Source organism: Salvelinus sp. IW2-2015, unplaced genomic scaffold, assembly GCF_002910315.2.
Source record: "Salvelinus sp. IW2-2015 unplaced genomic scaffold, ASM291031v2 Un_scaffold1229, whole genome shotgun sequence".
NCBI lineage: Eukaryota > Metazoa > Chordata > Actinopteri > Salmoniformes > Salmonidae > Salvelinus > Salvelinus sp. IW2-2015.
Window position 1 is genome coordinate 100,935 of NW_019942787.1, and position 25,828 is coordinate 126,762.

The window sequence follows — 25,828 nt, forward strand, 5'->3', positions numbered from 1 at the left end:
ACTCACAGCCTTCTGTCCTATATACATGGAAGGGTTTATTTCACGACTGTGATAACAGACACCAATGTAATTCAATCTGAATATATACAGTTGAAGTCGGAAGTTTACATACACTTAGGCTGGAGTCATTAAAACCAGTTTTTCAACCACTCCACAAATTTCTTGTTAACCAACTATTGTTTTGGCAAGTCGGTTAGGACATCTACTTTGTGCATGACACAATACATTTTTCCAACAATTATTTACAGACGGATTGTTTTACTTATAATTCACTGTATCACAATTCCAGTGGGTCAAAGATTACATACACTAAATTGACTGTGCCTTTAAACAGCTTGGAAAATTCTAGAAAATTATGTCATGGCTTTAGAAGCTTCTGATGGGCTAATTGACATTATTTGAGTCAATTGAAGGTATACTTGTGGATGTATTTCAAGACCTACCTTCAAACTCAGTGCCTCTTTGCTTGACATCATGGGAAAATCAAAAGAAATCAGCCAAGACCTCAGAAGAAAATGTGTGGACCTCCACAAGTCTGGTTCATCCTTGCGAGCAATTTCCAAACGCCTGAAGGTACCACGTTCATCTGTACAAACAATAGTACGCAAGTTTAAACACCATGGGACCACGCAGCTGTCATACCGCTCAGGAAGGAGACGCGTTCTGTCTCCTGGAGATGAACCTACTTTGGTGCAAAAAGTGCAAATCAATCCCAGATCAACAGCAAAGGACCTTGTGAAGATGCTGGAGGAAACAGGTGCAAAAGTATCTATATCCACAGTAAAACGAGTTTTATATCGACATAACCTGAAAGGCCACTCAGCAGGGAAGAAGACACTGCTCCAAAACCGCCATAAAAAAGCCAGACTACGGTTTGCAACTGCACATGGGGACAAAGATCGTACTTTTTGGAGAAATGTCCTCTGGTCTGATGAAACAAAAATAGAACTGTTTGGCATAATGACCATTGTTATGTTTGGAGGACAAAGGGGGAGGCCTGCAAGCCAAAGAACACCATCCCAACCGTGAAGCATTATGTTGTGGTGGTGCTTTGCTGCAGGAGGGACTGGTGCACTTCACAAAATAGATGGCATCATGAGGCAGGAAAATTATGTGGATATATTGAAGCAACATCTCAAGACATCAGTCAGGAAGTTAAAGCTTCCAAATGGACAATGACCCCAAGCATACTTCCAAATTGTGGCAAAATGGCTTAAGGACAACAAAGTCAAGGTATTGGAGTGGCCATCACAAAGCCCTGACCTCAATCCTATAGAAAATTTGTGGCCAGAACTGAAAAGCATGTGTGAGCAAGGAGGCCTACAAACCTGACTCAGTTACACCAGCTCTGTCAGGAGGAATGGGCCAAAATTCACCCAACTTATTGTGGGAAGCTTGTGGAAGGCTACCCGAAACGTTTGACCCAAGTTAAACAATTTAAAGGCAATGCTAACAAATACTAATTGAGTGTATGTAAAGTTCTGGACCCACTGGGAATGTGATGAAAGAAATAAAAGCAGAAATAAATCATTCTCTCTACTATTATTCTGACATTTCACATTCTCAAAATAAAGTGGCGATCCTAACTGAACTAAAACAGGGAATTTTTACTAGGATTAAATGTCAGGAATTGTGAAAAACTGAGTTGAAATGTATTTGGCTAAGGTGTATGTAAACTTCCAACTTCAACTGTATATAGGTCACACATACTACAGGAATATGTGTAGAGTACTACATCCACATTTCTATCTGCTTATATATGTCTTCTCTTTTGCCTCTCTTAATGTCTCTGTTGTCTGTTTGTGTGTTTTATATGTGTGTGTGTGTGTGTAAACCTGTTAACCTAAACCTGTTGTCATTAATGTGTCATGTGTGTGAGTTTGGTGTGCATCTTTGCATGATATCTTGTGTGTTTGTGTACCTGTTGGTGTATGTGTGTGCGTGTCTGGTTGGACACAGGTGTTGTCAGAGCTGGACATTGTGGTGCCTCTGCAGCTGTTGATCGGGATGTTCTTTGACGGGGTGAACTCAGTGAAGGAACTGGCCAATCAGAGAAAGACTCGAGTCTCAGATCTAACTGGTGAAAATACTGAGGCTCGGAGGGTGAGATATCGTACTAGTCATCAACTCCCATGCAAAACTACCTAAATTACACAGAAATAAGCTATTATCACTCAAATGTCCTCTCTCAATGAAACCGTAAGAGCAGAACAAATGAGCTGAGGAACTATACAGTTTACATCCACAATCTGAAAATGCTTGTGATCTATTTGCCCAGCTAGCACATAATGTTCTGAGAACCATATGTTTCTTAAAGCTTGGTGAGAGTGTGGTTGTCCTATGGTTATTTTGCATACAACCTCCCCACAACTTTCTGGGAATGGTGCAGGATAGTTGCTTGGTTGCTTGGCAGCACATTTAAGGAACTTGACATAAAAACATTATTTGCTCGGTATTTCATTACTTTAACAGAATGTTTCCTAAAAGTTCAAGCATATTTTGGTAATGTTCTTGGAACGTTCTCCAACTGGTTTGGCATTGGGAATGTTCTCCAATAGTTCAGAGAACATTAAGAAACAATGTTCTTTTGTGGGAATTTCACTACTTCAGCATAACATTTCCTACAGGTTTTCTCATGGTCCTATTTAAAGTCATGTTCTCAGAACATTAAGAAAACTTTTTTTTTAAAACACAAGAAAACCTTAGTAACGTTCAAAGAACATTTTAATAATGTTATTTAAAAACATACATTCCATTCTCAGCATCAACAAAACTCTCTCTATCCTCTGTCTTGTTAAGTGTGTTCAGGTGTGTAGGACGCACCCAATTATTGACCACACCTGATCTTAATGTGTCCTTGTTTCCTTTGAAATGGGGTCTGTTTGAATAGACTGAAATTAACAGCTTTGTATAAGTAAAAACATGTCTACATTCCATGGATAGAGAACAAAAGATCATAGGTTTCAATCTCCCTGACGCCATGCAACAATAAAAAAGAAATGTGTATGCGTGATTAATGCCTAAGCAAATCAATGTCCATGTGTCCTATTTGTGATTGGAGTTCAAAACAGTTAACCCAAGCTGAGCTAGCAGTGTTATTAAAAGTATGATTGAAACATGTTCTCAGAATGTTATTTAATTACCTTAAAATAACCTATCAAACCTCCCAGGAAAACTTTCAGGGAACCGTAGTAAAACATTCTCAGAACCTCCCTGCAATCTAAAAATGTACTTCCCAGAACAGGCAACATTTTCACTTCTGTTCCCAGAACGTTAAAAAAACGTTCAGTTTTACCAGTCAGGGAACTTGCCTTCGTTCCCAGAACCAATGGGAAACCAAAAAAGTATGTTCCTACAACTTCCAAGGAACCAAATATGCTAGCTGGATACCCTCTATTGTCAACCATCCACAGGCATGTGCGTTGCCCTGGTAACTGCTGAAGTCTAAATATAGTTCTATTTAAGGGGCTTAATTGAGCTCTGCCATCATTCAGATTTATCTGTGAAAGTTAAAGCCTTTGGCTCATTTATCCACAGTATATTTCTACACCTGAATACACCTTGATAACTTGGAGGGTAGATCTCATGACAGTACAATTATGGAACGATGATACCTGTTTTTGTGTGTGTGTGTGTGTGTGTGTGTGTGTCATGTCCCTAGGAAAGCGTGGTTTCAGATCCAGGCCATCTTGGGCCGCACAACACTGTGAGCCCATTCCCCAGTCCGTTCCGGAGCCCATTCCGGAGCCCCCTGCACTGCAGCCCCTTTAAGAACCTGGGCCATGCTACGGGACACTGTGCCCTGGACCTGGACTGTGACGACGATGACATGAACCTGGGCTGTTTCATTCTCATGTTCGACCTCATCCTCAAACAGGTGGCAAGCCCATACACTGCAGACATGGGTTCAATCATAGAGTAATGTTACATTTTACAATACCTCATTGAATACCTCAGAGCCACCAAGCTGAGATCTGTCCCACTTTCTATTTCTGTGGGTTCTCCTGTTCAACAATGTTGTAGTGGTTCCTTACTACTACTAATAATTTAATCCATTTGTAAAGCACTTTCCATTATACAGAATAATCTCAAAGTGCATAATCTAAAAAGTAAAAAGCAAATAGAAAAAAAATGGACACAACTAGACAGGGCAACTGACACAATAAACCCAGCTACAATGTCCTTGTCCAGATGGAGCTCCAGGATGACGGTGTGATGCTCGGTCTGGAAAGCAGCCTGGGGAAGGACATTGTGGGCATCATCAACAACGTCTTCCAGGCCCCATGGGGGGGCTCCCACACCTGTCAGAAGGACGAGAAGGCCCTGGAGTGCAGCCTGTGCCAGTCCAGCATTTTGTGCTACCAGCTAGGCTGTGAGCTCCTGGAGAGACTCACCCCCAGGGAGGAGATACGTCTGGTGGTGAGACACACAAGCAGACTCCTGTAAAAACAACATGAAGGATGTCCTGAATCGGTCCAATTGTTTTTCAATGGTTTGTAATTCTTACTGTATTTGGTTGTCAGTAGACATTATTGTGTCTTGACTATAGGAGTCAACAGACATCTTGGAGGACACATTGCTGTTGCCTCAAGTGTTTGGGCCTGAACAACGGACAAAGCAAGGGGCAGAGGAAGCGGACAACCCTGCCAGCACACACACTGACAACCCTACAATTCAAAGTTACTCTCCTGACAACCCACGTATGTATCCATGGCGAAATAAGGCTTGGGTTGGAAGGGTTTTGGATTGAGTACAGAATATCTCAGTGTACTGATACAGATCTGATGAAACACAAGCAGAACAATTCTCAGTTGTGTAGGTGTAAACACCTCAGCATTACCAAAATCTAATCCCAAATGTATTTTATGACATGAAGAAAAGAATATGAGATGAACACTTCTCTGTAACAGTTCAGAGGCTGCGTGCAACATGAAAAGGAAACACTGCATAGTTTCTCCTCTGCTGGGGAATTCTCTCTTTTACAGCAAATATTTCTCTCTTACAGCAATGAAGAATAATGCTGATAAGAAGTTTTCCTACCAGCAGCTCCCTGTGTCTCTCAAGCTAATATACACTATTCTGCAGGTACATGCCAGTCCACCTTTATCCAGTGTTAAGGCATCTTGTCATGTACAGATATAAATTGTCTATAGAATATAATAGATGCCTAATCAAAGACAATAATCCTGTATCCTCATTAGAAAAGACTGAGTGAGCAAAGGAAATGTATCTTTTGTTCCCTTTGTAGGAAATGTCTAAGTTTGAGGAGCCTGATATCCTGTTCAACATGCTGAACTGTCTGAAGATCCTGTGTCTCCACGGAGAGTGTCTGTACCTGGCCCGTAAGGACCACCCCCATTTCCTGGCCCACATCCAGGAGAAGATGCTCATTCCCAGGTCAGCAAAGTCACCATCACCCAATGCTGCCCCTCCTACAGTTTCACACGTAGCTTGTTGTTTGTTTACAGAAATCTCTACTAGTACTTTCTTTAAACATGCCTTGAGCCATGAGATGTAGCTACATGCAGAAACTGAAATCGTTGATCACGATCTTGATGTCAGTTGTACTAGATCATCAAATACGTGAAGAGCAGCCAGGTATGTGTGTGTGTGTGTGTGTGTGTCTAATGTGATACGTGTGTTCCAGCCTGTGGACCATGCTGAAGTCCGAGTTCTGCCAGCTGGCCTCCCTGGCCGTGCCCCAGCTTCTGCATGCCCTCTCCCTCTCCCACGGAGCAGACATCTTTTGGAACCTGGTGGACAGCAACTTTAACAGCAAGGACTGGAAGATACGCTTCGAAGCAGGTGAATTATATATGAGCCTTCACCTCACGTATGTGTGTGTGTGTGTGTGMGGGGGGGGGGGGGGGGGTACTGTATGTGATGATATGAATGAATCATGAGGGGAGGATCTCCACCTCTGTCCTATAATCCCCCCCAACAAACCACTGTCTACAGACATCTTCTCCCTGCATCACCATGGTTACTACAGTATGCGTCTCTAGCATGCAGCACCTGTCTCTTATACACATCTAGATGTGTATAAGAGACAGGTACAGGGAGGAGCAATGTGTGACCTTGAGACAGAGTCAGAGGACAGTGTCTCTGGCAGCATGGATATACTGTAGACACTGATCATTACTAAAATATAAGTTAGGTTAGATACAAATATCTATCTTTGATTTCATTTTTTGCTGTTTTATTGTGTCATTGTCACAGAACATTGTCCCAGACCTGCTGTTTTCAACTCTTAATGATCGGCTATGAAAAGCCAACTGACATTTATTCCTGATTATTATTTGACCATGCTTGTCACTTATGAACATTTTGAACATCTTGGCCATGTTCTGTTATAATCTCCACCCGGCACAGCCAGAAGAGGACTGGCCACCCCTCATAGCCTGGTTCCTCTCTAGGTTTCTTCCTAGGTTTTGGCCTTTCTAGGGAGTTTTTCCTAGCCACCGTGCTTCTACACCTGCATTGCTTGCTGTTTGGGGTTTTAGGCTGGGTTTCTGTACAGCACTTCGAGATATTAGCTGATGTACGAAGGGCTATATAAAATAAACTTGACTTGACTTAACACCAATAAAGGGAAAGGAAGGGGGATATCTAGTCAGTTGTACAACTGAATGCATTCAACTGAAATTGAAGCGTATCTTCCAATGTGTCTTCCGCATTTAACCAAACCCCACTAAATCAGTATGAATATAATAATATCAGTCGGTTAAATTCACATGAATTTTCATTTAACAGACTCTGACTTTAAACAGCATATAAAGTAGATGTTTATTGCAAAATAACATGAACAATTGCTAAGGGAAATGATGTGTCATGACTACAGGTTGTGTACACACGTGAGCCGTAGGATGATGATCATGAATTTTAATTATCTAATTATGGCCTCATATTAGCTATTCTGAAACAGATGGTAATTTACCTGTCTGTGTAAATTAACCCAAAAAGACACCAGTTGGGTGCCAAAGCATCACTATGGCCCACAGGCAATCTGGCTACAATAATACTATCTCCACTCCCTCTACTGCCACACTGCCATCTAGTGACACTGTACATTACCCATCAGTGTTAGAGTGATGCTGCTTTTAACATTATCCTTTGCAGTGTCCTATCAAACTAAATGTGACATGGCACTGAGATGTTGTCTTGTGCCCTGTCTGTGTTGTCATGGTAACTCCCAGTGGAGAAGGTGGCTGTGCTCTGTCGGTTCCTAGACATTGGTTCTTTGACGAAGAACCACCTGCTGAAGTACTCCCTGGCCCACGCCTTCTGCAGCTTCCTGGCCTCTGTGGAGGATGTCAACCCGGCCGTGGCCACACGCGCCAGGCTGCTGCTGGACACCATCAAGAGCCCAGCACTACAGGTGATTAACAGATATCTATCTAGGCCAAGATAAATACTATTAAACTGCCATACAACCACTTTTCATGTGCATGTGACAATTGATAAGGTGTATGGAGTCTTTCTTGTCCTGGAGGACAAATTGCTTCGCAGCAAGTCAGCAAACAATTTTTTATTGATGAATAACACAAAAACGTGTAAGTGCAGTGCTAACACTTGTGTATGTGTGTGTTTGTGTGTCCGTTTCTGTATGTCTGTGTGTTTGTGTGTCTGTGTCTGTGTGTTTGTGTGTCTGTGTCTGTGTGTTTGTATGTCTGTGTTTGTGTGTCTGCAGGGCTTGTGTCTGTGCCTGGACTTCCAGTTCGACACGGTGGTGAGGGACCGGCCCATCATCCTCAGCAAGCTGCTGATGCTGCACCACCTGAAGCAGGAAGTCCCTGCCCTCAGCTGGGAGTTCTTTGTCAACCGCTTCGAGACGCTCTCCCTGGAGGCCCAGCTCCACCTGGACTGCAACAAGGAGTTCCCTTTTCCCACCAGTACGCCCAGCTGGGGGATTTTATCAGTTACATAGTCTGCAGAATAGAATTTTCACTATGACTTATGTTCAATAGAACAAACCAACCATGTGGGGAAACATAAACCTGTGAAATCAGAACATTACAGTTCATGTTCGTGTGGTGGAGGTGTGTTAAGTGTTATAAGACATAGGCACATTGATGTATGTTATTTATCTTTCCTTCCTTGCCTCTCCTTGTCAGCCATCACAGCTGTGCGTACCAACGTGGCCAACCTTAGTGATGCAGCGATGTGGAAAATCAGACGGGCGCGCTTTGCCAGGAACCGCCAGAAGAGTGTGCGTTCCCTCCGTGACAGCATCAAGGGCCCGTCCACAACCAAGCGAGCCTTCTCCCTCCCAGAGACTCTGTGTAACCGACTACGTGAGTGTTCATCGGTTGGTTAGGCTACTAGTCCGTAGGTCTCAGCTTTTGTCTGTCACATGCTTCTACTGTTTCTCTCTTCATCAATTCACCTCTCTGTTCTGTTAGTATACCTACAAAATCTTTATTCCTGTTTGTTTCACTCAATTGCATATTTTCTCAGTGATTTGTTATCTTGCTGGAGGTAAGAGGTTTGTCTTCTCTGTGATTTCCTCATTGACCCTGCACAGGATGCGGTCTGAGTTTCTGGGAGAGGGGGTCTACTGTTGGCTTTAGACTGTGTGGTTGTTGAGATTGAGTAAGCAAGTGGAGGTTAAATTATTAATAGAATAACTTGGAAAAGTCTCAGCATCCAAATTAGGATCACTTTATGTGAATGGTGTGAGACATTGGGATGTATAGGGTTATCTGGAAGCTCAGACTTGTGTCCTGTGCTACCTCCCAAGAACATTCTCCTAAATTGCATTCTTCATGTGTGGTTTTTAGCTTTAAGGCTTACGAGGCAAGAGCACTCTGCCCCGACTCTGGGAGATATGATAGAGAAAGTCCTGCCAGGTAAATAACAACCCAAATCTAAATATAGAAACAGATCAACATTCCCTTCAGCATAATCGCATCATATGACTAACTTATGGCTACTGACAAAGTTGTTGGGCATCAGGAAACTTGATGGAAAAGCAATGTTTGCTCTTCACTGACATTCATTGCTTTTCATCCAAAATTCATAGATACCCTCTGGGCATACACTGGTTGAATCAATGTTGTTCCCACGTCATTTCAATGAAATTACGTTGAACCAATGTGGAGGAGACGTTGAACTGACATCTGTGCCCAGTGGGTAGTCCGTTCGTTTTTAGTCTCAAAAACAAATAATGTTGGAATTGGAGAAAACTGTTACTCTTGCTATCTTGATAGCTTGTCACATTTTCTGTTTGCATTTTACATATTCCATGACTATGTTAAAGTGACGTCCATATATGTAATCACCCTGCCAAATGTAGACCAAGTTAGATGACTGTCGTACCCTCCCCCGAGCTTTGTTCCCCTGCTTCACCGCCCCTCTCCTCTCCATCCGCTCCCCTGTCGGCAGCACGCTTCCTCCCGCCTTTTAACCCTGATGCTTCGGCCCCTCTCCAAGGCCACAGCCCCTCAATGGAGGATGACTCGGTCATCAGGGACCTGCTCCCAGAGGATGCTGGGATAGATCACCAGACGGTGCACCAGCTCATCATGGTACTCATGAAGTTCATGGCCAAAGACAAGAGCAGTGCCGAGGCAGACATCGGCAGTGCCAAGGCCTTCAACTCGGTGAAGCGCCACCTGTATGTGCTGCTGGGCTATGACCAGCAGGAGGGTTGCTTCATGATCGCACCGCAAAAGATGAGGACCTCCACCTGCTTCAATGCTTTCATTGCTGGCATCGCACAGGTCAGAGGATATCATTAACCCTATCAATGACTCCGAGTTAATGCTGTACTAGTTCTAACATTTGTTTTAAAGACAGTCCTTGAGTAAATCTAGAGTTTAATCCCGAGAGAAATCCTGCTTCAGTTGGGAGTAAATGAACGATGGGAGTTTTTCAGTTTGTTTCCCACTGTAAAGTTTTAAGTATTGTGTTGCTGCTGCTGAATGTTGTGAATTATGACAATCTGTCAAGCATCAAGAAGAACCTGGTGTGGTGTGATATCTCCTGCAGGTGATGGACTACAACATTGGGCTGGGGAAGCAGCTGCTCCCCCTGGTGGTCCAGGTGTTGAAGTACTGCACCTGCCCCCAGCTCAGACACTACTTCCAGCAGCCGCCGCGTTGCTCTCTCTGGGCCCTGCAGCCACACATCAGACAGATGTGGCTCAAAGCCCTGCTGGTCATCCTCTACAAGGTACACACCACCCACAGTTGGAATATAATGAAATCTTATTCACTATGTGAATGTGTTTACATTGTAAACTTTATAGATGCAGTGTGTCTATAATTGATTACCTGTAATTGTGAAAATGTAATATTGAGGACAGCTAATTTATATATATTAAGTTGCTTTGTACTCTCTTACCCTTCACTTCTATCGATCCTGTGTGTGGTCTCAGTACCCATACAGGGACATGGATGTAAGTAAAGGAGTTCTGCACCTGATCCACATCACCATCAACACCCTGAATGCCCAGTACCACAGCTGTAGACCCCATGCCACTGCTGGACCCCTCTATAGTGACAACTCCAACATTAGCCGCTACAACGAGAAAGAGAAAGGTGGGGACAACAGAGGTTATCACATGCCTGGATTGTAAATATAGGCTTTTATTTGAAATTAATCAGGAATAACAATGAAGAGTTTTGGACATGCATTACATTTACGTGACATTTTAGTCATTTAGCAGACACTCTTATCCAGAGCTACTTACTAGCTACTTAGTTAGTGCATTCATCTTAAGATAGCTGGGTGATACAACCACATATCTCAGTCATAGTAAGTACATTTTCCTCAATAAAGTGAGGAGGGGATGCGAGGGTGGTGCTGTGGGATTATTTAAGATACTCTTTGAAGAGGTAGGGTTACAAATGTTTTTGGAAATATGGGCAAGGACTCTGCTATCCTAGCTTCAGGGGGTGCCACGACAAAGAGCTTGGACTGGGCTGAGTGGAAGCTGCCCCCCTGTAGGGGTGGGAGGGCCAAGAGACCAGAGTTAGCAGAACGGAGTGCTCGGATTGGGGTGTAGGGTTTCAGCATTTAACCTTTATTTAACTAGGCAAGTCAGTTAAGAACAAATTCTTATTTACAATGACGGCCTACCCCAGCCAAACCCGGACGATGCTGGGCCAATTGTAAGCCACCCTATGGGACTCCCAATCATGGCCGGTTGTGATACAGCCTGGAATCAAACCAGGGTCTGTAGTGACGCCTCTAACACTGAGATGCAGTGCCTGAGATGCAGTCCACTCGGGAGCTCTGAAGGTAGTGAGGGACTGTTCCTCTTGCGGCTTCGTAGGCAATACCATGGTCTTGTAGTGGATGCAAGCTTTGACTGGAAGCCAGTGGAGTGTGCGGAGGAGCGGGATGAAATGGGAGAACTTGGGAAGGTTGAAAACCGCTGCTGCGTTCTGCAAAAGTTGCAGGGGTTTGATGGCACAAACGGGGAGCCCAGCCAACAGCGAGTTGCAATAGTCCAGACGGGAGATGACAAGTGCCTGGATTAGGACCTGCGCCTCTTCCTGTGTGAGGTAGGGTCGTATTCTTCGGACGTTGTAGAGCATGAAGGAGGATATGACAGCGCCGGGCGACTTGGTTTATAGAGACAAGAGGAGATGACCTAGAACCGAGACCTGCGGGGCCTCAGTAGTGAGACTATGTGGTGCAGACACAGATCCTCTCCACGTCACCTGGTAGGATCGGCCTGCCAGGTAGGATGCAATCTAAGAGTGTGCAGAGCCTGAGACGCCCAGCCCTGAGAGGGTGGAGAGGAGGATCTGATGGTTCACGGTATCAAAGGCAGCGGATAGATCTAGGAGGATGAGAACAGAGGAGAAAGAGTCAGCTTTGGCAGTGCAGAGAGCCTCCATGACACAGAGAAGAGCAGTCTCAGTTGAGTGACCCGTCTTGAAGCCTGACAGGTTAGGGTCAAGAAGATCGTTCTGGGAGAGATAGCGAAAGAGTTGGTCAGAGACAGCACACTCAAGTGTTTTGGAAAGAAAAGAAAGAAGGGATACCGGTCTGTAGTTTTTGACGTCAGAGGAGTCGAGTGTAGGTTTCTTGAGGAGGGGAGGGACTCGGGCCGTTTTGAAGTCAGAGGGGATGCAGCCAGTGGTCAGGGATGAGTTGATGAGGGAAGTGAGGAATGGGAAAAGGTCTCCAGAGATGGTCTGGAGAAGGGAGGAGGGGATGGAGTCGAGCGAGCAGGTTGTCGGGTGGCCGGACTTCATTAGTCGCAGGATTTCATCTAGAGAGAGATGGGAGAAAGAGATTAAGGCGTAGGGTACTTCTGTGCAAGTGGGACCAGAGGACTCAATAGGCTGAGTGTATGAGGAGTGGTTGACAAAGTGGTTGACAAAGTTGTCTGCAGAGAGGGAGGAGGAGGCGGTGGAGGATTAAGGAGGGAGGAGAAGGTGGAAAAGCGTTTCCAAGGTTAGAGGCAGAAGCTCAGAATTTAGAGTGATAGAAAGTAGCTTTAGCAGCAGATACAAAGAAAGAGAAGGTAGAGAGGAGGGAGTGAAAGGATGATAGATCCTCCGGAAGTTTAGTTTTCCAAAATTGTCGCTCAGCTGTACGCAGAGTAGGGTCCAAGAGGCAGAATCAGGAGACAGGAGTGAGAAGGATTTAGCAGAAGGGAGAGATGATAGAATAGAAGAGGAGAAAGTAGTGGGAGAGAGAGAGCGAAGATTGCGACGGAGCATGACCATCTGGGTAGGGGCTAAGTGGCTAGGGTTGGAGGAAAGGGAGACAGAAAAGAAAACAAAGTAGTGATCAGAGACCTGGAAGGGGGTTGCAGTGAGATTAGTAGGCGAACAGCCTCTAGTAAAGATGAGGTCAAGCATATTGTCTGTCTTGTGAGTGGGAGGGCACTGGGAAAGGGTGAGGTCAAAAGAGGCAAGGAGGGGAAAGAGGGTTGGAAAGAAATTAATCGAAGGCAGATGTCAGGAGGCTGAAGTTGTCAAGTACGAAGAGCAGTGGGCCATCATCAGGAAATGAGCCTATCAAGGTGTCAAGCTCATTGAGGAACTCTCTAAGGACACCTGGTAGGCGGTAGATGACAACAATGTTAAGCTTGAGTGGACTTCAAATGAGGAGATGGACAGGTGAGAGAGGGAGAAAAGAGAAAATCTCCACTTAGGAGATTCCTACCACAATGACCAGATGCTCTTGGACTATGAGAGAAATTAAGAGAGAGCAGCTGGAGTAGCAGTGTACTCTTGGGTGATCCAAGTCTCCGTCAAAGCCCAAAAATACAGATGTAGGATCTTAATTTGACCTATATTGTTGCAGCAAAATAATCCTTCAGCAACAGGTGGTTAGGTTATTAGCTGGCCAAAAAAATAGGCTGCATGAAAAGGAAATATTGTTAATATAACTGTGTGTTAATGTGGGTTTTCAGTGAATTTATGTAAATCACAAAGCTCATCCGCATTTCCTGCAGTGCAAGAAAATAGTTAGCAACAAAAGACTGATCAAATTAAGATCCTACATATGTAATGTGTATGATGTTTTTTTCAGAGGAGGACAGTGTGTTTGATGAGTCTGACGTTCATGACACACCAACTGGAGCAGGCAACAAGGAGTCTCAGACCTTCTTCGCCCGTCTGAAAAGGATCGGTGGCAGCAAGTCTGTCAAGTACCAGCCGGTAGAGCTGAATGCCCAGAAAAGTATGAAAATAGTCTCAAAGGATGACCTATTTTATCCAGCAATTAAATTAATTGAACTTAAATGCTTCGCTGACATGAATTGAGCATTCACAGATTTTCCCAATCAGATATGATCTATCTTTTGATCCTCTCTCTGTCTGCGTCAGGTGAAATTGAGCTGTCTGAGTACCGTGAGGCCAGTGCAGTGCAGGACAACATCTTGCACTGTGTGAGGGAGGAGAGCACCAGGAAGAAGCGTCTGCAGGCCATGCACAAGCAGAAGTCCCTGGACATTTCCAACACCGACTCCATCCTCTACAACCTGGACGAGCACCGACGCAAGTCCTGCATAGACCGCTGTGACCTGCAGCATGGTACCCCCGGGCCCCCCTCCTCCACCACCTCCCACCCCAGGCGGACAGGGGGCCATGGGAAGGGCTCGTCAGACGGCTCCTCAGGCCGAGCGGAGGGCAGTGACCACCAGGACCGTTCAGGAACCCGGGGGGGCCACTCAGACTGCTCGAGGCCTGTCATCCCAGAGGTGCGTCTCAGCTGCATGGAGACGTTTGAGGACAAGGCCGACTTGGACTCCCCTCTTACAGGCGGCTCTTCTGCAGAGAAGGAGGACCAGGACCTCATTGACCTCTCCTCCGACTGCACTTCAATCCCAGAGAAGCACTCCATCCTCTCCATGTCCGACAGTGACTCCCTGGTGTTTGAGCCCCTACCACCACTGAGGATCGTGGAGAGTGACGAGGAGTTTGACCTGAACATGGTGATGGGCCCCAGGCTGAATGGGAGTGCCAGGCCCCCTGCTTCCCCTGCCAGGCCTGCTGCCTCCCCTGCCAGGTATGCTGCCTCCCCTGCCAAGCCCGCTGCCTCCCCTGCCAGGCCCACTGCCTCCCCTGCCAGCAGCAGCACCGTGTGCCTGTCCCCCATGGTGCAGGTGAGCGTGGAGGACTGTTCTAAGGAGAAGAGGACCACAGACTCCCCATCAAAAGAAAGCCCCCAACAGCCTCTACAGAGGAGACCACACTATGCAACCCCCACCACCTCCCTGGAGCTGCCTGACCGGTCGGAGCACCCTGGCCTGGAGAGCCCCATGACTCTCAGCTTACAACAGAAGAGGGACCTGCTGAGGAAGACCCCTGCTGTCCCTGACACCTCCCTGGATGACTTTGTGCATCCTGAGGACTTGAAGGCAGGGGTGGGTCTGGGGACCAGTCCCTCTGGCAGGATGATCTTCCTGGACATCCCTGAGGACACAGTTGAACCCCTCACCTCTCTGGAGGGGAACAACAACGACGAAGAGGAATATTATGAAGAAGATGATGAGGACCTTGATGACAGTGACTTTAAACCTGATGATGATGAGAACGACGAGGCAGCGTTTAAGATCCAGATAGTTCCCCGGCAACGCAAACAGAGGAAGATAGCTGTGAGTGCCATCCAGAGAGAGTACCTGGACATCTCCTTCAACACCCTGGACAAGCTGGGTGAGCAGCCCACTGACACAGGTAAGAGAGATCAGGGTCAGGGAAGACAGGAGCCTAAGTTCAGAGAGAGGGGTCCCTCTGTATGGACTTACAGCTGCTGTATCCTTTTTCTGTGCCCCTGAGATAAGTATGCTGACTTCATGCACAATGTGCCTTTGGATGTATGTGTGTTTCAGTGATGACATCTCTAAGGTTTGAGGGGGCTTATGAGATATGATTGATAAAATAAGTTTTCTACTGAAGTGTCTGCTTAGAAGTGCAGAACCACATGAACAAAATAGAAATTGTCTAGTCGCATATCCATGCTACCTCCAATCTTTAGTCAACTGGTCACCATTGCTGTTTCCTGTCCTGTGGCTTTGTCTCTCCCTTTTCCCATTCCAACCCATGGTAAACTTCTGAAAAGCCTACTGTAAAAGAAAGTCTGAGAAACCGAATAAATATCAGTACAGCGCCTTCAAGTTACTGCAACACACTTTCCATAAATAGTTGTCCATATAAGAACTAGTAATAGCCTAAATGAGAAATTTCTTTTTTTACTAAATAGTACATCAATAAACCTCATCTTCATTTTAGATTGCTCTTGCACTAGGACTCAATGTATACTTGCAGTTAATTACTTGTAGCTCAACTACATTTGTATTGGGTGTCTGCAGCATCCCATGCGCTAACCAGTTGTCTACATGTGAGGTAAGGAGGAGGCTGAGATGCTGAAGCAGCCACTATTCCGCACCATCACTCACCCACATTGCCTTGCAGATCACAAAGTTCTGTCTACCCTGGAAAAGCCACGGGAATCCGCCTCAGCCCCCACCCTTGAAGCTGCTATCCCAGAAACAAGCAACCGCTCTTCAGTATCAAGTAGGATCCAAATACTTCCACATTGTCATGTGTTTTAAATCACCCCCAAAAACAGGTGTGGTCATTACACCAAGAACTTTACACTGTTCAGACATTTGGCCTTGACTTTTAAAGGTGTAAAATACTTTTTTTTTAGTAGTGTTTTTCTCAGCCTTTTGTATAAGACACCAGTGCAGTTTTTTCATGGTTATTTTATTTTTCTTATCAATAGATCAGGATTCTACCAATCCGACTATATATAAATTAATGAATATACGCAACTAAGCCATTAAATCATTTCATTTTTATATTTACCTCTGTGAGTGTCTTCTACTCCCCATTTTCCTGACAGTTGCTTTAAAGGGCAATTCCACCACTTTTCAACCTCATATTCATCATCTCCAGCACCAAACCAGTGTCTACATTATGTGACCGACCGGTTCGATTTGGTCTTATGTTGCAAAATTTGAAATGGTGTTTTTTACATTAGATAAAAGTAGAGACTCAGAGCTAGAAAATGGTATACCATATACTGCAGTTGAGGAACAATGGGAAAGTAATTCTGCTCTGAAAGTTGATAAACTTGTTACCACACTTTTGAGAAAATGGCCCTTGAATGTTTTGGTACCTTCTTTGTCTACACCCATTCAGCATCGTTCACACCCTTTTAAGCTTTAGCCCCACCCATCTCTTTAATGATTCACATGTGAGGTTATTAAACAACCAAAGATTTCAAGACTAAAGGCTGGTTTATACTACGGGTGTGTTAAAAATTGGCAGTCCGTAAATTCAGAGTGTTTCGCTCTCGGAGCATTCAGATTGCAGACAGGACGCTCTGGACAAAAAGTAGGGTTGATCCGAGCGTTCTGACCTAACAACAGCAGTCAAGCACCCAAGCTAACTGGCTGACTTTGGTTAGCTACTTCCAGACACCAATGAGAGAACAGCTCACTCTGACCATTTTACTCGCCCTTGCAGAGCTAGTTAGGCTGTTTTTATGTTATCCAGAGCGTTGGGGACTGCAACTGTGCTGCTGGCTACAATTGAAATAAAAAAAATTGCCAACGTTTACTAACACTGGCCATATTCAACGGGTGTTGAGCGTTCATAAATGTGTCAGTTATTCTGTGCTTTGACACATTCAGACGAAAGTACTCTGAAATTGGCATAGGTTGCCAGAGCGAATTTATCAGCTGCCAGCGACAGATGTCGCAGTGACATCATAAGCATTTTATTGAAATAGGTACTTGCATAGTGAAGTCTTTTGTTTAGACATGTAGCTAGCTAACTAAACATTGAACCATAATCCCAACTCATAACGTTACTACCCTACAGTACACCTTAACTTGAAATGAAAACGACTTTCGGACAAAATTAGAAACATGTAATATCTGACCAAACGCTCTAATTCCACTGATTTCAAAACTCAGTCCTGCGTTAGAAAGGATTACCTACACATACTGACCAGCTCATATTATAGACAGAAGCGTGCTACATGGCAGACCAATCCAAACTCATCTCTCAGCATGTCCAGCCCTTCATTATCTCAGCCAATCATGGCTAGCAGGTTGCAGTTGCTGACATTTTTTTATTTTTTTATTTGAATTATTTCACCCCAATTTCATGGTATACAATTGGTAGAAGTTACAGTCTTGTCTCATCGCTGCAACTCCCGTACGGACTCAGGAGAGGCAAAGGTCGAGAGCCATGCATCCTCCGAAACACAACCCAACCAAGCCATACTGCTTCTTGACACAATGCCCATCCAACCCGGAAGCCAGCCGCACCAATGTGTCAGAGGAAACACCGTACACCTGGCAACCGTGTACTGCCCCCGGCCCGCCCCAGGAGTCAATAGTGCGCGATGAGACAAGGATATCCCTGCTGGCCAAACCCTCCCCTAACCCAGACCAATTGTGCGCCGCCCCCAAGGGACTCCCGGTTGCGGCCGGCTGCGATAGAGCCTGGACTCGAACCCAGAATCTCTAGTGGCACAGCTAGACCACTGCCTTAGACCACTGCGCCACTCAGGAGGCTCCTGACTTTTTCCGTGACTAAACCAACTAGGCTTGTAATTTAACAATTTCATTTGTATTTACAGATGGCATACAAGTTTGTTATTAAGGCACATGACAGGTCACATGTTCCAGAAGGCATTTCTGCCCCAAAAATGTTTATGTTCAAATGGTGCTCCAGTGAAGTAGTAACATGCAACACACGCCTAGTTTCCTGAAAAGAGTCACATGTGAAACAGCATACAGTGGGGAGAACAAGTATTTGAAACACTGCCGATTTTGCAGGTTTTCCTACTTACAAAGCATGTAGAGGTCTGTAATTTTTTATCATAGGTACACTTCAACTGTGAGAGACGGAATCTAAAACAAAAATCCAGAAAATCACATTGTATGATATTTAAGTAATTCATTTGCATTTTATTGCATGACATAAGTATTTGATCACCTACCAACCAGTAAGAATTCCGGCTCTCACAGACCTGTTAGTTTTTCTTTAAGAAGCCCTCCTGTTCTCCACTCATTACCTGTATTAACTGCACCTGTTTGAACTCGTCCCCTGTATAAAAGACACCTGTCCACATACTCAATCAAACAGACTCCAACCTCTCCACAATGGCCAAGACCAGAGAGCTGTGTAAGGACATCAGGCATAAAATTGTAGACCTGCACAAGGCTGGGATGGGCTACAGGACAATAGGCAAGCAGCTTGGTGAGAAGGCAACAACTGTTGGCACAATTTTTAGAAAATGGAAGAAGTTCAAGATGACGGTCAATCACCCTCGGTCTGGGGCTGCATGCAAGATCTCACCTCGTGGAGCATCAATGATCATGAGGAAGGTGAGGGATCAGCCCACAACTACACGGCAGGACTTGGTCAATGACCTGAAGAGAGCTGGGACCACAGTCTCAAAGAAAACCATTAGTAACACACTACGCCGTCATTATTAAAATCCTGCAGCGCACGCAAGGTCCCCTGCTCAAGCCAGCGCATGTCCAGGTCCATCTGAAGTTTGCCAATGACCCTCTGAGATGATCCAGAGGAGGAATGGGAGAAGGTCATGTGGTCTGATAAGACAAAAATATAGCTTTTTGGTCTAAACTCCACTCGCCGTGTTTGGAGGAAGAAGAAGGATGAGTACAACCCTGAGAACACCATCCCAACCCGTGAAGCATGGAGGTGAAACATCACATTCTTTGGGGATGCTTTTCTGCAAAGGGGACAGGACGACTGCACCGTATTGAGGGAGGATGGATGGGGCCATGTATCACGAGATCTTGGCCAAACAACCTCCTTCCCTCAGTAAGAGCATTGAAGATGGGTCGTGGCTGGGTCTTCCAGCATGGACAACGGACCAGAAACACACAGCCAGGGCCAACTAAGGAGTGGCTCCGTAAGAAGCATCTCAAGGTCCTGGAGTGGGCCTAGCCAGTCTCCAGACCTGAACCAATAGAAAATCTTTGGAGGGAGCTTGAAAGTCCGTATTGCCAGCGACAGCCCCGAAACCTGAAGGATCTGGAGAAGGTCTGTATGGAGGAGTGGGGCCAAAATCCTTGCTGGCAGTGTGTGAAAACCTGGTCAAGAACTACAGGAAACGTTATGATCTCTGTAATTGCAAACAAAGGTTTCTGTACCAAATATTAAAGTTCTGCTTTTTCTGATGTATCAAATACTTATGTCATCCAATAAAATGCAAAATAATTACTTAAAAATCATACAATGTGATTTTCTGGATTTTTGTTTTAGATTCCGTCTCTCACAGTTGAAGTGTACCTATGATAAAAATTACAGACCTCTACATGCTTTGTAAGTAGGAAAATCTGCAAAATCGGCAGTGTATCAAATACTTCTTCTCCCCACTGTATTTCTATGATCAGTGGTTAAAAATATAAGAAGAAAGATCCTAAAAAATGATTCTCTGTGACATCACAGTATAGGATTAAAAGTAAAAAACAGGGATTTTCAAAACCTGCAACGAGTTTCTAGCCCAAGGTAGAAATGCACCGTTGTCACATGTTGGTACTGGCATTGTGCTGGAGATAATGAAAATGAGGTTGAAAAGTGATGGAGTTGCCCTTTAAGTAAACCAGACATTGAAATTAAAATAGTGGCGATAGAGGGAAAGTACCAGGCAGCTCAGTCCTTTGGGTGTGTGTTTGTCGCACCCCCAGCTCAGTACCGTCAGGCAAAGCGAGGCTCGTTGGGAGCTCTAACCATGAGCCAGCTGATGAAGAGACAGCTGGAGCACCAGTCCAGTGCCCCTCACAACATCAGCACCTGGGAGACAGGTTAGTCACTGCTAACTATCTCTGGTCCACCTCTCCAGAGGGAAAAACATCAAAACAGATTTTTAATGACTGTGCTTGATTGGGTTTGACTGGGCTGATTTTTGTGTTTCTCTCTACAGGCCCCACCAAGACCAGCCTCCTATCTGCCCCCAGTACAGTCAGCATGTTTGTGCCTGCCCCTGAGGAGTTCATTGATGACCAGCCCACCACCATGACTGACAGGTGAGAGAACCTACCGCCAACCACCAACACTGACTGGTGTGTCATTCAGGATCGCAGACACTGCATACATGAATGGTTATTCAGTGTTATTAATGATAATACTGTGTGGTCACTCAGGTGTCGTGACTGTGGTGCGGTGCTAGAGGAGTATGATGAGGAGACCCTGGGCCTGGCAGTGGTGGTGCTCTCCATGTTCATCCACCTCAGCCCTGACCAAGCTGCTCCACTGCTTCTGGACATCATGCAGTCTGTGGGCAGGTCTGGCAACTACAGCAGCTCCTGCACCAACCCTATTATACATCCCCATACACAAACCTAATTGTTCAGTAACATTTTTGCACACTCTCTGTCATGTCTCCGATGTTAAATTCAGATTTGTGTCTTTCAGGCTGGCGTCTAGTGCTAATTTCTCTGGGCAAGCTGAGAGGTATGACACATCACAACCAGACATACTAAGTATATTAGTATATTGTGTGTGCTAAACTCAGGTGTAATGTGGATGCTGATGATTTGTTCACGCTGGCTGTATTCTTGTACACAAATGAGAATATATGCCAACATGAGGTGCAGACGTTCTATGTGTGTTGATGTCTCTGTTGGTGTAGCATGCTGATCCCTGGCAACGCAGCAGGTGTGGCTAAGCAGTTCCTCCGCTGTGTGTTCCATCAGCTGGCCCCCAATGGCATCCTGCCCCAGCTCTTCCAGAGCAACATCAAAGGTCTACTCATACACACCACAATATGTCTGCTGTTAGGAGCAGCTCTCTGAGGGATATGGTTGGATCCTTACCATCATTCTTTTCTGTGCATTTTCAGATGGAGGTTTTCTGAGAACATTGGCCTTTTCCCTGATTGATTTTAATGAACTGAGTTCTGTGGCTGCACTGAACCAGCTGCTGGAGGTGGGACGTTTTCCTGCTTAGTGTAATGCTTAAAGCTCAGCACTTGGCTGAAGGTACTATGCGGTGTGTGTTTGTATGTGGGCTTTTTATTTTTAACTTTTATTTTATTTAGTAAATATTTTCTTAACTCTATTTTCTTAAAACTGCATTGTTGGTTACGGGCTTGTAAGTAAACATTTCAAGGTCTACACCTGTTGTATTCGGCGAATGTGACAAATAACATTTTATTTGATTCAATCAGTAACGCAGAAGATCAGCGTTATAACGGGATTGACATTAAAAGCAATTTTTTCGCATTCATAGTAAATTCTGCATATGTCGGCTCTATCGGAAATGACCTTTAAATTTCAATTGCGCTACAACGCACATCTTCCAGATCTTGAATTGAATCGAGTCCTCTGTCTTGAATCTCAAGAAAAATCTTCACTTTCATCATGTATCCAGCTGGAGGAGCTCTTGTAAAAGTTGACAAGACTAACACTGCTGTTTGGATAGCATGATACTAAAGCAGATAATGAGTACTGCTGAAGAGCATGCCTCTGCATGGTTATTCGCAATATTTACTCTGCACTATTAACTTGGTTTGTTTTATTTAGCAATCTTAAACTGTTACAATGTTAAAGCAATAGCACTTATCATAGTCTATCTCAGTTCACTCCTTTGGCTCATAACAATCAATAGTCCAAACAACTTTTAGAATATATTTTTAAACAAAATTGTAACAGCTGGTAAGGGCTCTATGGCAATAAATTGTAACCCTGTTATCATTTATGCCACTGTCCTCAGGGTCTGAACAACAAGAAGAGTCTACCAGCAGGGGGCACCATGCTGCACTGCCTGGGGAACATCGCCACCTTCATGGAGGCCCTGCCCATGGACTCCCCCAGCAATTTGTGGACCACCATCTGCAATCAGTTCCAGACCTTCCTCACTAAACTACCCTCTGTGCTGCCTCTGAAGGTACTGGACCTCGCTCTGCATATAGGCTGCATTGACTGTTTTTTGACTGTGATCAATATAGAGCTATAGCCTTATGAAGAATTTGATGACGTCTCTCTCAGTGTCCCCTGGACTCCAGTTTGAGGATCATCATTTGCCTGTTGAAGATCCCCACCACAAGTGCAACACGGGTGAGTCTGTCTGTGTGTGCTTGATATACATTAGGACTACTAACCAAATGGTAAGGTCAGTCTTCATTTGAGTGTCATAAATAACTACACGCAATAACCACACACACACACACACACACACACACACACACACACACACACACACACACCTATGGTCTGTATTTTATTATTATTTATTATCTATCCTGATGCCTAGTCACTTTACCCTGCATTCATGTACATTTAGTGTCTACCTCATATTCCTCCACATTTAGATCTGGTATTAGTACTGCCTGTATATATCTCTATTGAGCATTTTCTTTTTCATGTTACTATTTTTCTTTTTATTATTGATAATTTTTTTAACTCTATATCATTGGGAAGGGCTCCGTCAGCAAGAATTGCATGTTAAGTCCACAACAAATAACCTTTTGATTTGATATTCTTGTTCAGCTGAACAGCTCACTCACATTGACTGTCATTTGCATGACTGAACCCAGAAGTCTTACTCATTTGGATAAGCAAGAAATATAAAAAACCACTGGTATGGTAAGATCCCTCACCCACCCACCAGCATTGACCCTTAAACTCCCTCTCTTCCTTTCTTCCTCAGAGCTTACTGGAGCCCTTTCCAAACTGCGGAGCTTTGTCATCCAGTATGGAGTGTTCAGCCTCTCTTACCCTGGTGAGCTGTGTGGCCTCTGCTACAAAGCCTTCAATAAGGTAAAATATGTTCAGGTTAGCTTACATTTACATTTACATTTAAGTCATTTAGCAGACGCTCTTATCCAGAGTGACTTACAAATTGGTGCTACCTTATGATATCCAGTGGAACAACCACTTACAATAGTGCATCTAAACTCTTTTAAGGGGGGGGGTTAGAAGGATTACTTTATCCTATCCTAGGTATGCCTTAAAGAGGTGGGTTCAGGGTGTCTCCGGAAGGTGGTGATTGACATCCGCTGACCTGGCGTCGTGAGGGAGTTGTTCCACCATTTGGGGTGCCAGAGCAGCGAACAGGTTTTGACTGGGCTGAGCGGGAACTGTACTTCCGCAAGGTAGGAGGCGAGCAGGCCAGACGGTGGATGAACGCAGTGCCCTTGTTGGGTGTTGTAGGGCCTGATCAGAGCTGAAGGTACGGAGGTGCCGTTCCCTCAAGCTCCGTAGGCAGCACCATGGCGCTCTGGCACGATACGAGCGTGTCAACTGGAGCCGTGGATAGAGCGAGAGCCGGCGGGACGGAGAGAACGTTGGAAGGTGAACACCAGACGGCTGCGGCGGTCTGGAAGGAGTGTAGGGTTTATGCACAGGCAGGGAGCCCACCAACAGCGGAGTTGCAGGAATCCAGGACGGAAGATGAAAGGCCGGGATAGACCTGCGCCGCCTCCTGTAGGCAGGGTCGACTTGCGAGTGTGAGAGCATGAACCTAAGGAACGGCGTCACCGCCTGAGATGTATGTAGAACGACAGGTGTGTCCAGGATGCACGCCAATGGTTCTTAGCACGTCTGGGAGGAGGACACCATGGAGGTGGCAACGCTGAGGCGAGAGCAGTGGAACGGGCAGTCCTCCCAGAGGAAAGGCAGGCCGTCTGCACGAGTGTTCGCTTGAGTGGTGATCCGTCTCAGTCCACATAGATGGCGCCAGACATCAGAGATGGCGAGCGCCACGGGTTATCAGAAGGAGACAAAGGAGAGATTAATTGTGTGTCGTCTGCATAGCAAGGATAGAGAGACCATGTGAGGATTATGACAGAAGCCAAGTGACTTGGGGGTATAGCGAGAATAGGAGGCCTAGAACAGAGCCCTGGGGGACACAATGGTGAGCAGACCGTGGGTGCGGAGCGCCTCCGTGACACAGAGAAGAGCAGTCTCAGTTGAATGACTAGTCTTGAAACCTGACTGATTTGGATCAAGAAGGTCATTCTGACCTCGGAGAGGGTGGAGAGGAGGATCTGATGGTTCACAGTATCAAAGGCAGCCGATAGGTCTAGAAGGATGAGAGCAGAGGAGAGAGAGTTAGCTTTAGCAGTGCGGAGCGCCTCCGTGACACAGAGAAGAGCAGTCTCAGTTGAATGACTAGTCTTGAAACCTGACTGATTTGGATCAAGAAGGTCATTCTGAGAGAGATAGCAGGAGAGCTTACATTTGATATTAGTATATTTGTTTATTATGTACAGATGTAGGATCTTAATTTGATCACATTTGTTGCTTTATTTTACCTTTTTCCATTTTAACTGAGAGCTGCACTATCTTCCTCTATGTGCCCCTCAACCTCTCCTTTGTCCTTGCTCTCGGCCTCTTACTTGGTCCATTTTTACAATAAGCAACTCAGAAGTGACCTCTTTTATGCATGAATAAGGACTGATTGCTGATTGAACAATTGTGCAAAGAAGTTTTGCACACGTGCAGAAGAGGTTCACATTCATGGGAGTAATTTGTATCAGCTCTGACCAAATGTTTACATTTTGTTTGACATGATTTACTCAACTGACTTGCGCATTTTGTGGAAAGTTGTGTTTACTCTTTTGTGAAAATGTGCTTAGCATTTGCATTGTGTGTGAAAGCAATGAGAAATGACAGTTTTGCAAAAAATAAAACTGTTGTGCTCATTAGGTTATGATGGAATGCAAGTGGACCCCAGTTTCATTAACAGTGTCTTAGCAATCGAGAAAAACTGTAAAATTATTTGTCGCAACGATTTGCCTTAATGAAAAATGTATAAATCCTTTAAAAAAATGTACATTATAATCCACATAATAATTCACATTTCCTGTTGCTGCAGGATTATTTTCCTGCTGTAGCAAACTGGCTCAAATTAAGATCCTTCATCTGTAGCAATGCATTGATCTCATGTGAAAGGCCCAATTAGAAAAGCGATACAGAAATATAACTTTCCCACATTGTTAAATATAAAACCATGTCTGCAGACCTTTGTATACAGTAGTTCTTGGTTGTAATACTTATCTCCAGCCTCTCCCGCTAGACAGCAAGGTGGCTGTGTGTCACAGATGATTAAGTAGGCAATCAGCCAGTATTGATTTACATGATTAATTGGGGCTCTGGGCTGAGTATGTATGGTGTGTATCTGAGGGCAAGCCTCCCTCTGTTAGAGCTGGGGCATTGTCTCCTGCTGCAGGAATGATGGATCCTCACCCTGCTACTGCTGTCACAGCGCCATGCTTTATGTCTCCAGCTCTATTGATTTCCTCTCGCCTTTTAAATCCCCGCTATATAACATCCGTTTCTCAATATGCAAGTCAACATGACTGATAATGTCTATTTAACTGTTTCCTGTGCAGTTAGTCTTATGAGGTGAGCTTTCTCAAATACAAG

At 44.9% G+C, this 25,828-nt stretch overlaps 1 protein-coding gene across 1 annotated transcript in view; it reads left to right on the forward strand.

The window, feature by feature from the left end:
- The window catches only part of LOC112070122 (protein unc-79 homolog), a 47,887-nt gene that overhangs the window by 17,138 nt on the left and 4,921 nt on the right, over positions 1-25,828 (forward strand). Inside the window, 27 exon segments of the mRNA XM_070438842.1 lie at positions 1,960-2,103; positions 3,662-3,877; positions 4,192-4,419; positions 4,550-4,700; positions 5,006-5,085; positions 5,249-5,397; positions 5,648-5,805; positions 7,197-7,378; positions 7,691-7,892; positions 8,115-8,294; positions 8,781-8,849; positions 9,433-9,722; positions 9,991-10,173; positions 10,379-10,541; positions 13,498-13,647; positions 13,794-15,143; positions 15,882-15,983; positions 20,147-20,263; positions 20,383-20,485; positions 20,603-20,743; positions 20,874-20,912; positions 21,091-21,203; positions 21,301-21,386; positions 22,173-22,346; positions 22,448-22,516; positions 23,109-23,124; positions 23,127-23,218. Coding sequence (XP_070294943.1) covers positions 1,960-2,103; positions 3,662-3,877; positions 4,192-4,419; positions 4,550-4,700; positions 5,006-5,085; positions 5,249-5,397; positions 5,648-5,805; positions 7,197-7,378; positions 7,691-7,892; positions 8,115-8,294; positions 8,781-8,849; positions 9,433-9,722; positions 9,991-10,173; positions 10,379-10,541; positions 13,498-13,647; positions 13,794-15,143; positions 15,882-15,983; positions 20,147-20,263; positions 20,383-20,485; positions 20,603-20,743; positions 20,874-20,912; positions 21,091-21,203; positions 21,301-21,386; positions 22,173-22,346; positions 22,448-22,516; positions 23,109-23,124; positions 23,127-23,218 — 4,947 coding nt within the window.